General features: G+C 41.9%; 1 protein-coding gene across 1 annotated transcript; it reads right to left on the bottom strand.

Moving 5' to 3' along the window:
- Positions 1-712: 712 nt before the first annotated feature.
- On the bottom strand, positions 713-12,384 carry LOC125747802 (transmembrane 9 superfamily member 4-like). Its single transcript, XM_049023315.1, has 18 exons — positions 12,373-12,384; positions 11,083-11,190; positions 10,597-10,696; positions 10,139-10,307; positions 9,768-9,906; positions 9,066-9,189; positions 7,920-8,032; positions 6,901-7,012; positions 6,693-6,760; positions 6,182-6,314; positions 5,982-6,063; positions 5,186-5,261; positions 4,799-4,882; positions 4,406-4,581; positions 3,765-3,828; positions 3,525-3,644; positions 3,338-3,427; positions 713-1,097 (listed from the first exon to the last, which is right to left on the bottom strand). Exons 1-18 carry the CDS (start codon positions 12,382-12,384, stop codon positions 948-950), a joined length of 1,920 nt encoding a protein of 639 aa, XP_048879272.1. The 3' UTR covers positions 713-947.
- Between the last annotated feature and the right edge of the window lie 350 nt (positions 12,385-12,734).

Here is a 12,734-nt window from a genome sequence, read left to right as displayed (position 1 = left end):
TTCCAGTTCCTGAATTCTGCATAGATACAACTGATAAAAGCATAAGTGATGAATACAGACATAATGAAATAAGAAAATCCTTTAGAAGCTGAAGGTAGTTATAATGGAACACACAGATCAACGCCATCAGTTAGTGTTTATAGGTTATCATGCAGCGAAATCTGTACTTGCCTCCTAATAGCAGCTTTGGAGGTAGCGGGCACTACAGAGCACTATTTCTTTTTGTGGAAGCTCTTGAGGTGATGATACACACGGCAACCTTTTGAGTAACATCGACGGGCAACCTGGATCTGGATCACGAAAGCTGCCCACTGATCAGTTTTTTTAGCATTGAAATTTGTAACCCAATATCAATGGTAAAGCGCCCAAGCGACATTTGTCAGCAACACTGCCCAGCAACATTGCTCAAAAATCTGTCCTGTGTATCGCCACCCTGAGTCTCATGCCTATGGAAGGTGTCCTTTCCACACCAGTAAGCACAGTGGCAGGAAATACATAACTGACTTATGGGTGCCATCAGCTTATTCAGCATAGAACCATAATCGTGCAGGATGAAACTTTTTAAAAATCAGACTGAATAAATCATAAAAAGCATAATTATTCATGCATGTTCCCTCAAATTGGTATCAGCGGAAATCTGTGTAGAATACCAGCATTAAGTATAAAAGAAAAGTTCAAAAGTATAGTTGGTCAATTAAACAGTATTCCATTTCAACCCCTCTGACTCCTGCTCTGAAAAATGACTCAAATCAAATGAAAAGGCTTGATGCAATTGTCTGGGTTACAGTGGCTGTCCTTTGTATTCTTTTTCTAGTCATTTATTCCCTTAGAGGCCACTAGGGGTCTCTCTTCTTACCAATCTTTCATCGGTTGTTTACTTACTTTAAAGAACAACAACAAAAAGCACATTAGAATCCCAATGGAAAGGTTGAACAACAGATGATTGTTCAGTCAATCTTGACAGCGGCATAAATCTTGTGTATGAACGCGTATGCCGCATAAAAGCCGACCGTGCCCATCAGGAGCCAGAAGGAGAGGACCATGAGGGCTGTGTAGCCAAAGTAGAGCAACGAGGGGAGGACGTCCACGATGTCGAGCTGCAGGAGCCATACAGATAAACACACAGTCAGGTTTTCATTGTGAAACCTCGAGTAGATGTGGCGAAGGCCAAGCAAAGACATAACAGAGGAATCAGCACTTCAGATGATAAAGTACAACCCCAAATCAGAAAAAGTTGGGACAGGGTGGAAAATGTGAATAAAAAAATAAAGCAGTAATTCACAAATGTCCCTTAACTTTTATTTCATTGCAGACAGTATGAACACAAGATAATTCATGTATTTTTTGGTCAACATCATCTGATTTGTAAATAAACATCCATTCTTGCCATTCAGGCTTGCAACACATTCCAAAAAAAGTTGGGACGGGGGCAATTCAGGGGTAGTAATGAGGCATAATAACTAAATAATGATGTGATTTGAAACTGGTGATGTTAACAGGTGATTGCAATCATGATTCGGTACAATAGCAGCATCAAGGAAAGGCCTACTCCTTCAGGAGCAAAGATGGGCAGAGGATCGCCAGTTTGCCATCAAGTGCGGGCAAAAGTCTTTGAAATGATGAAGAAAAACATTTCTCAAAGAAAGATAGGAAGAGATTTGGGCATCCCTCCCTCTACAGTGCATAACATAGTGAAAAGAATCAGGGAATCTGGAGAAATCACCGTGCGCAAAGGCCAAGGGCGCAAGCCTAAACTGAATGGCCGTGATCTCCGAGCCCTCAGACGGCACTGCATTAAAAACCGTCATTCATCAATAAATGATATAACTGCGTGGGCTCAGGATTACTTCAGGAAGTCACTCTCAAGCACTACAGTACGTAGCTACATTAGGAAATGCCAGCTAAAACTGTACTGTGCCAAAAGGAAGCCCTACATAAATAGCATCCAGAAGCGCCGTCGACTTCTCTGGGTTCGAAGGCATCTGGGATGGTCCATTGTGCAGTGGAAACGTGTATTGTGGTCAGACGAATCGGTTTTTCACATCTTTTTTGGAAGAAATGGACGCCGTGTGCTGCGGACCAAAGAGGAAAAGGACCATCCAGACTGTTACCAGACACAAGTCCAAAAGCCAGGGTCTGTCATGGTATGGGGTTGTGTCAGTGCCTTCGGCAAAGGTAACTTGCACTTCTGCGATGGCACCATCAATGCTGAGAAGTATATCTCAGTTTTGGAGGAACAAATGCTGCCTTCAAGACGACGTCTTTTCCAGGGACGCCCATGCTTATTTCAGCAAGACAATGCCAAACCACATACTGCGCGCATAACAAAGGCATGGCTGCGTAAGAAGAGGGTGCGGATGCTTGACTGGCCGGCCTGCAGCCCTGATTTGTCTCCAATAGAGAATGTTTGGCGCATTTTGAAACGAAAATTGCGTCGAAGAAGACCCCGTACTGTTGCGCACCTAAAACATTGTTTGCAGGAAGAATGGGACAAACTAACACCTGCAACACTTAGTCACTTGATTTCTTCAATGCCTAAACGTCTTTTAAGTGTTGTTAAAAGACAGGGGAACTGTACAAAGTGGTAAATGCTGTACTGTCCCAACTTTTTTTGGAATGTGTTGCAAGCCTGAATGGCAAGAATGGATGTTTATTTACAAATCAAATGATGTTGACCAAAAAATACATGAATTATCTTGTGTTCATACTGTCTGCAATGAAATAAAAGTTAAGGGACATTTGTGAATTACTGCTTTATTTTTTTATTCACATTTTCCACCCTGTCCCAACTTTTTCTGATTTGGGGTTGTAAAACAGAAGTAAAGAACTGTGGTTATTGTGGTTGAGGGACACTAAACATGCCCAATATAAATATGGAAGTTTAGTCAGACATTCCCAGCTACCCATTAGGGTTCACTTAATTCTGCCCAGCTCCACTATTAGTAAAAAAATTATATAGTATAAAATACGCAACAAAAGGCTGCTTTTCAATTAGGCCTGTCTGCGATGATGTAAACACTCATTTCTTTACTCTAGAGTCCCTAAACCAATCCACCTATCTGTCCACTCATTTGGGACATGCTTAATATTCCACTACTGCACATACTGGTTTTGCTCATATTTATTTTCATTGCCCTTCACCCATTTTCGCCTCAAAGTCCTACAAATCATACTAGATAACATGAACAATTATATATGTAAATATTATACATTCTGTATATGGTGAATGGGGGAGTCCTTTGGAGGTTAGCGAGAGCATGATGAAGTGCGCCTCTATGGGAATAGTATACGACAGAGACTCCCTACACTACAGATAGTACTCTTAAGTGTGTCCTACCTTGTTGAAAAAGTAGAAAATGGCATACAGGAGCATGTAGAAGGCAGAGCCCCCCGATACAATGAAGGCTCTCCACCACCAGTGGTAGTCCTACGGAAGCACAGCATTGACGTTTTAGCAAAAGTAACTGCTCCCCCTCACCATTTTATACGCACAGAAGAAGCCGCCACACTTTCCCTTCACTTACCTCAGCACATAGCTGGAAATAGACCATAACTATACTGATCTGAGAACAGGACATGACCAGGATGATGAATACCAGGAACAGGAACCCAAACAAGTAGTAGAACTGATTCTTCCATATGGCCTGTGGAAGGGGAGAGATTGAAACCACATATCCATCAAATACCCCTAGAAGGAACAAATATCTTATTCCAGTAGGCTTATGACAGGGCAGTAGGCTGTATTGAGCTTGCTGACTACTCACACTGAAGATAAAGAAGAGTTCAATGAACATTCCGCCGAAAGGAAGAATTCCAGCAATCAGGATCCTAACAAAGAAAGAGTAACTGAGGAGAAGACACTGCATAACTTAGTAATTTGGATGTTACTATGAGCTACCAGAACATGAGGGAAGGTGATTTCTCTGTGACATCCTTTGACGGAGGTTTCTTAGTGATTTTATCTCAACATTCCAGTAGATGCTAGGCCTGCTAGGTCCAGTGATGGACTTCCAAAGGCCACACATGCAGATATTAACACACAGCAGAGACAAACTCATAAACACTCTCTAAGAGTTGCCAGAGGAAAAGACAAAAGAATCTAAAGCTGCAGTAGTGATGGACAGATGAAGCTTCATCAACCATTTGCTGTATTTTTTGACCCATCTAGATAATGCTCTTGGTTTGCTTTGGAGGCATTCTTTGAGCCCTTTTATGAATCTAGAGCACCATCTAGTGGGATCAGAAATTGTAGCAAATGGTTCATGATGCTTCATTTGCCCATCACTAAGCTGCAGCCTTGCATGTTGAGGTTCTCCTGTTGAATTTGTCTTGACAGGACAGATGCCACAGAGTCAGACACGGTGTGATCATGGATGAAGGGATTCACCTTGGGCTAGCCACTTACCCCACAAAATTGTTCATGTACCACTGTTGTTTGGGGATCTGGCGATGGATCTGATTGGTATACACGGGGTTTTCATAGGGTTGTTTGCGGAAACCCAGGAAGTAGCCGATACATACCAAGGGCATGGAAATGCCAAACCACATGCAAAGCAATGCCCCCATGGTGGAGAAGGGGACCTAGGGATTGAGAAGGGAGAACCAATCAGTGTATTCATACTTCCCCAGGGGAAAACCTTCCTAATTCCCCCTAATTTTTAATCGTGACAGGTTATTGTGCGCTCATACATTATGGGATGTGTGTTTGTTCTTCGTGAGAGTTTATGTAGGTGCATGTGTGTGCTAGAATGTCAAGAAAAGTTTGTGACCTGCTGACCCGAGGCCGTGACTTATTTACCGCTCCTGACGAGTCCTTCCCCCAGATAAAGAAGTTGAGAAAGAAGCAAATTCCAAAAACCACAGCAGGGAAGAGAGTTGCTGTCTGTAGGGGAAACATACATACTTATTCATCTACATATGCATATAGTCAGTCAACAAAAAATGAGCCATTGAGTGGTAAGTTTAAAAGATTTAAATATACTGCCTACAAAGCCCATCTGATTGCTTTAGAAACTAATCATGTGCTACAGAAATACTGTCATTATCATAATCTAAATGCCATGATGATGTGTGAATCTGGCCGATGGAAAGAAGCAACAATGTACAAAACACCATACTGTCCTTTAACTTGAAAAAGCCAACCTCTGTGCAGATGACCCCTAACAGTAAGATGGGCAGTACTCACACAGAACGCTCCTTTCAACCACTTCTTTCCTCTCACAGATCTGTACAATCTTCCTGCAAAATATCCGCCGAAAACACTGTAGAGAGAAATCAGATCTTCAACAATTCAGACACGATCTACTAGACTAGACACTCAAAATCTCCTACCCCTCTGCAGGGCCTGATGGAGACTGTGTAGACTTGTCACCTTCTTTATACTGCAAAGAAACATCATATAGTCCACACCCTCTACCATAGTGTATATACTTTCAGCAGTCATACCACCTGCAGTTCAGACCATCTGAAGCTAAGTAGGTTTTGGCCTGACCAGTACTTGGATGAGATATAAACTAGGAAAAGCTAGGTTGCTGCTGGAAGAGGTGTTGGTGTGGCCAACAGGTTAGCCCATGCTGTGGTCTTTGTGGATCCCAGTGATGAGGACACTTTGCTGTTAAAATGGCACTGCCTTTCAGATGAGATACAAAAACCACAGTCCTGATCCTCTGAGGTCCTAACAGATCTCTGGGCATCTTTCAAAAAAGTAGGGCTGCTAATCTGATGTCCAGGCTAAAATTTCCCACTGTGGCCCTATCAGATCTCCCCCGTATCTAACTCCTCCTAATTCTCTCCTGCCCCTTCACCACCTTAGCTACTGTGTGGTGAGCATATTTGTGCAGTGTAAATGTAATGTTTGTTCAGATTTGCATGCAAAATTTTCTTTCATACTGCAGAGAGAGACCAGGACTCAACAGCACCTATTAGACTCTCCATGACAGAGCACATAGCACAGAATCACCTAACACACCGCAGGCACGTACCCCATACACATGAAGAGGAAGCAGGCTGTGGTCATTAGGGCTCCTCGACTGGAAGGAGAAAGCATTCCCAGCATGGCCATGACTGCGTTGACAAGAAATGCACAATGCAAGTTCCAGTGCTGCACGTTTATATCAATCAATCAATCAATCAAACAGTGACCATGGTAGCAGAAGACAGGATGCATGTTGTAGCCACTCACATATGACAATGAGGATCATACAAAAGAGCTGTACACCGGAGCCCAGCAGTGAACTAAGAATCATGGGGTATCGAGGGGGGCGGAACACATCACCATGGATGTTCTTCCAGCCAGACTCTTCCATGGTCTCCTCCTGACAGATCACAGGGCATTGTGGTGAAAACATACCCTAGCACACTCTTATTTGAGATCAACTTACATTTCCTCAAACTGTCTACTAAACATCATTCACTAAAGTACCTATACTTAATAGACAGCACTCATGTTGCCAGACCAAGGCTCCACAGGCTATTGTACCACATTATACCTAAAAGTAAAAAATAAAACCCATTGCAACCAATTTAGAGAAGCCCAGGAGGACAAAGCAGTACTTCTTTGTTTTCGGGAAACACTGCAGCAAAATCGCATGATCATGTTATAATTATATTTGAATAACAAGATACATCGTAGTGATTTTCTTTAATGCCGAAGCAAAGAGACAAAACACCAGGCTCTTACCAGTGTTTCTTACCAAGTCATACTTGTTGTACGTTGCAATGTCCATCCTAAGGATCCTGATCATTATCATGCTTAGAACAGCTGCACACAATAGGAGGAGACAGTCAGGCACTGTGAGCGAGCTGTGACTCTCATTTTCAGAAACAGACCATGAGAGAATTGTACAGTTTCCTGCATGTGACTCTCAGTGCAGTCTGGGAAAGAAGCTCTCCAAGTCTTACCAGAGAGTAAGAGGACGACCACCAAGGAGTTGATAATTGAAAGCCAGTGGATCTGCACGTCACTCATGGTCAGGTAGGTGTCCCAACGTGAGGCCCACTTTACTTGGCTCTCCTGCAAGGGATGGTACGGAAGTCAAAGTCAGGTTTTAGTCCTGTAGATCCTTTGTCTAATGCATATTTTATAATTTTTATTATGCATACGCACAACTTTCCTGAAATAATTCAGGTTAAATATCTTAGTTAGTACTACAACTGCAGTGCCCCACGCATGTGAATACAGCCATATTTAGACAGGAATTGTTTCCACCTGGAGACGTAATCTAATCGAAGCAATTACTGATGAGGTCCACAATTTTAATCAGTCCAAATCCACCAATTATTTCAAGTGTACAGATTAAAAGTTCAGGAGTGAATTACCTCTCCTCTGTATTTCAGAAAACATAGACCCTGTTCAGTAAAAATCTCAGTAAGGAGGTAATTTAAATAAAGGCGTGATAGGTTTTTGTAAGTCGGAAACAGCATTTATGCAGAAAAATGTGAGCTTGAATGGGTACTGAGCTTTTCACATGAATGCCACCAGCAAATAAGTGGGAGCATTTACCATGACACAGTCAAGCCTTGTTACACTCAGATTTACTTTCCATGATTCTCACCATTCACTGATAACCGTGCATGAAAAACTAAACATATGGGCAAGGAAAGAAAATATCAACTGTGTGAAAGTGGGATACGTTTCAGTTACACGTCAGTGAGAGACATCAGTAGTGCTATACAGAAGTAAATCATCATCAGGTCATGCGGTATCATCATTTCTATGCAAGCAGAATTTAATATAAAAAGTATATAATTTAATAACAAAAGGTTTATTCTCACAAATGCAGGTAAATATTCAGAACTTTTACTGCTTTGACCATAGTAATTATACATGTTTCTTTTCTTTTTGTTGTGGTTTGAAGGGACATGACCTTCCCAAAACTGCATAAGTGGCATTTGATGGCAGGGCTCGTGTTTGAGCTTACCTTCCAGCTAACAGAGTAGGAGAAAATGACATCATTCTCCTTCTTGGGGTCAATCTCCAGGGGTAGTGAGACTCCAGGAAGGCTACAATCATCCCAGTCATCAGGCTTCAAATCTTCAGGGAGGTTGGGAAGCCGTTCACCCAACCGGCCATCGACAGCAATCATCAGTCATCAAATAATGAGCTCAGCAGTCACCAATCATATAAAAGACTGACCAATGAATTACGAGCACCCAGAAAAGGCTCTTCCCTAAAACTCATACCATTTCTTCATTGAGGTGTTCTACCAGAACAAGGCATTATGGGTAAATTAGAGGTACAAATTCATTTAACTGCATATTTCAGGATTTTAGGAGCAAACTCACTGAGCACCATAAAAACATGTAGACATACAAACAGAACTCGAGCCCATAAAACTGGAGGTGTGAGGCAACAGTCTTAACTGCTAAGCCACCGCATTGGTCTGACATTGTAAATATCACCAATACAAACAGTAACCCACTTCACAGCTTTAGTAAGTAATTAATGTGAGATGATGAGCATGCTGGGAAAAGATGCTAAGGATAGAGCTGCTAGGCAAGAGGAAAAGAAAAAGGTCTAAGAGACAGTTCATGGTTGTGGTGAGACAGAAAACATGGAGGTAGAAGAAAATGCAGAGGACAGGAAGAAAGGGAAACAGATAATCCTCTGTGCTGACCCTTAACCGGAGCAGCTGGAAAAAGAAGTAAGTAACTCATCTATAGACTGACATATGTGCTGTGGTAACTGTCCCGAAATCAATGTACCTTGATGTGTACAATCTATTGTTCTTAATATTTTATGTTCATTAGGAGAAGTGTTTTTGAGGTGAGGTAATCCAAACCCAGTTAATAGACTAGCTAATTTAGCTAATGTTGTTGATGCATAATTTCCGTGCCATAAAGTTAGAGCACATCACCATTCAATCTGCAAGATGCTTAACAGAACAGCCTGATCTATTTCAGCTTTCAGAACCAAAAAACAATTATGTACTACAACATTACATACAAGGTGTCATGAATCTAATTTCATTTCTGGCAGCTAAGTAATGACACGATGACGACTGGTTCAGAAACCGATGGTTCGCTGATAGCGTGGCCCTTACTACACAACGATGATCTTCCAGTACCTTCTAATCTCACGCTCCGTGGCACCACTTCGAAGCGCACTACCCGGAAGCTTGACTCCTCATCCTCCTCCACCTCTTCCTTGTGGTAATATATGATGAAAGACAGGTGGTTGTGCAGGTAGAACTGGGGGGAAGGGAAGCCAAACGTCAGTGGCACTCCTGCACCAACAAGGACATTTGTGTCATGCTCAGCACTTTGCTCATTTTACAATTCAGGCGATTAATATTTATCCTCAGAAAAATTAGCAAAAAACGAGGATGACAAGACACAAACAAGAAAAAAAACTGTCACAGACTTCAATTATCTTCTGTAATTGAATTATTTCCCTTATTTAGACTTTCTTAGTGTAATAGGATGAGTTAATAATAATAGATACTTTTATTGATCCCTGTGGGGAAATTCTCTTTTTTTACATCTCCCTCAACTTGCTCTTTGTAGAATAAGTTCTTTATGAATGGCAATCACCTGTTGGGGCCCCAGGGAGCGAGGGGGTTAAGGGACTTGCTCAAGAACCTGCAGACGTGCTGAGGCTGGGTTTGAACCTGTGACTTTTTGATTATAAGCACACAGCCTTAGCCCACTGAGCCACACACTGCCTCTATGCTGCTGTTAAATGTATACCAAGGCCGGCTAGCCTAATAAAAGTGCAATGGTGTAAGTAGGATCACTCTCTGTACCATTGGGTGAATAGGCTGACGGACCTTATTGTTGTCCACAAAGCCCAGCCTGTAGCCATGCTCAAACTGTACATCCTCCTTCTCCTTTGGCTCCTCTGTGTCTCCGGGCCCTCCAACCGGTAAGAACTCCAAACGGGTAGCCACAGGAAGGTTATCTGCAATCCTACACATAGGGCTTCTCTTATGTCTATCCAACAGCATTTATATAAACGGGAACCGTCCATGGACTGTCTTAGATAGGGGTTCAGAGTTTTCAATAATGAGCTGGTTGAGTGATTAACTCATGTGATTAAGTTGGGGTGGCAATCTAATTTGTATAAACCAACACAAACACTTATAGGCTGACAGATATTTGTAGGAATGCACCATGATCTGATTGGTGGAGAGAGACTCACAGGTGTACATAATACTCTTCCAGGATTCGCTGAGCCACAAGTCTGCTTTCCTTCTCGCTGAGCCTCAGTGGCTTGTTGGGCTTCATGCACAGAACCTTACAGCTATATTCCTCACTCATCAGAACCTTGTAGGGTGTGTTAACGATGCGGTCTCCACGGAGCACTTCTCCTGTGCAAAACAAATACCCAGGATACACTTCAACTGCAAGCAATTTTACTTGAATGTATAACAGAGAGCTCAGATTGCTGTAGCCATACAAGATCAAAACCATAGCCACGTATTCATACACACAAACAGTATCTTTAACCTGTACATCAACCCTCCGATAACTACAGGAGGTTTCATATGTTCTGGCATATGAGAGAGAATTCCTCTGGATTGCATTCATTTCATGGAATGGAGGTAGACTCTTCTCTTATTGGTTCAACATATCTCCATGGGGACAGAGATGGCGTACCCAGGTTCTCTGTCTTGTAGACCACCTTTTCTGGCTGGCAGAATGGCAGTGAGTAGTACTCGTAGGGCAGCTGAGTATGAGAGCTTGTCAGCTTCACAGCCTGAATACAGAATAGCTTGCTTATCAATATGGCAAAATGGGTTTTCACATACTCCATGTTGCTCTCTAAGAGAGACACAGGCACACAGATATTTGCAGGTGAGAGCAGGCTTCAAGCTCAGGGTGCAGCTTTAGCCAGCGCCCAGTGCTCCTGGGGCAACTGGGCACAGATGCCTAACCCTCTCAGCTACACATAAGCGTAAACAGCATTAAACGTGTGGTCGTAGGCAGAGTGCCCACACTTATACTTCCAAAAATAAAAGAATAAAAGTAGCTTTTCTCAGAAATATGTTTTCATTTTGCTGTGAACTCAAAAAAAATAAATAAAAACTTGAACCTATGATTAACTTATGAACAAGTGAGAAGGTGTGGAAGGTCACCGCCTACTTTGATTTCCACCAAGCTGTACTTCTGGTAGCTGATGGGAGCGACTCCAGGCACATAGAAGGTCTGAATGCTGTGGACCATAGACAGCAACAGGACAGCACCCCATGCCTAGAAAGGAAAATGCACGCACAGACAGCCGTGTGTACGTGTGTGTATAGTTTTATATACACGAAAATCGTTTTATATACAAGAAGTCACATACAGACACGGTTGCAAAAATTCAAGCATGCGGATGGAATGCAGAGAAACAGATGGCCATAGAAAGCTCACATTTTCAGACCACAGCACCTTCCACATTTTCTCTATATTTTCTATTTCTTAGTCCGTCTACAGTTAAGACACATGTGAACACAAGGCTCAGCGTACAATTTTACCCGGCCCGCAAGATCGTTCGATATATTTTTTTGATGGCCCGGCGATATGAAGCGCCGATAAAACTACAAATCCCATAATGCAGCGCAAAAGTTGCCTTACCGATCGATCGGCTACCTGCGATCATTCCCGCGTCAATTACGTCAAATCAAACAAGCGTCTGTTGATGTATACAGCCCAAATTTCAAAGTTAGCCCTTAATAATGGCCAAAGGAAACGTTGAGTCTAAAAACAGAGCATTTCAAAACCGGTGGGAGGTTGAGTATATGTTTACTGACATTAACGGTAAACGCGTGTGTGTTATTTGTGGAGCTAATGTGGCTGAGAATCTCCACAACACAGAACCTCACCCCAAACATAAACGAACCTGTTGCAAGAAAAGATGCCAAACATCCACCTCTGACAGAATTGCGAAAGAGCAACAGAAAATGGAATGTTTTGATTTGTATATGATTAGATGATTAAAGAAGTAACGTCAAAATTCTATTCTGAGACAATTGACAAAACAACGCCAAAAATTTTTTTCTCACTTATTGTATTGATCGTGTGGATGGTTGCGGAGCCCCGATATCTGCAAACGTTAACCGAAACGCACGTATGCAGGGATTCGAACTCACAACAATGCAGGTGGGAAAAGACAGGTTTGGATCGAGTAATTATATGATTAAAAATCAGATCGTTATCAAATTAGAAGACTGATTAGTCTTATTTAATAATAGGTGACCACTTCTACAAGAAACAGATTGCAGCAGACAAAAATCATTAAAGTTAATCATTATATAAGCACTGTTAGTGTTACCTGAGTACTTACCGGCAAAGCCAACTTACTCATATTTCAGCACATTATTGGTATTATAGCATGCCTTAAAAGACAAAATGTAAAGAAAAAACACTACTCCCTTTGTCAGACACACTCACCAGTGGCGCCATCATTCTAAATCCCTATATTTCCGCAAGTTGAGTTACAAGTTTCTGTTTCTCAAGTTGTTAGTGTATTTTGTATTTGCCTTTTAGTTGACGCCTGGCTGACGCCTTTGAATTTGGGGGAAAAAACCTGATATCCTATATTGTTATGCCGCTGACATGATAAAACGATTCACCTACGGTCAGAATATGTGACTATATAGCAGCATAATGCCCGTATTACCTGGAGTCATTGAAATATGTGCATAACATATTTTAGGCAAAATAAACTAATTTCAGCAGTAAGTTAATTACTCTATTTAAAACGATGATCAGCCCCCTATATACCCATTCATTAGTATCTCGAGTTAAATTAC

Source organism: Brienomyrus brachyistius, chromosome 8, assembly GCF_023856365.1.
Source record: "Brienomyrus brachyistius isolate T26 chromosome 8, BBRACH_0.4, whole genome shotgun sequence".
Lineage (NCBI taxonomy): Eukaryota > Metazoa > Chordata > Actinopteri > Osteoglossiformes > Mormyridae > Brienomyrus > Brienomyrus brachyistius.
This window is presented reverse-complemented; position numbering and strand designations above follow the sequence as displayed.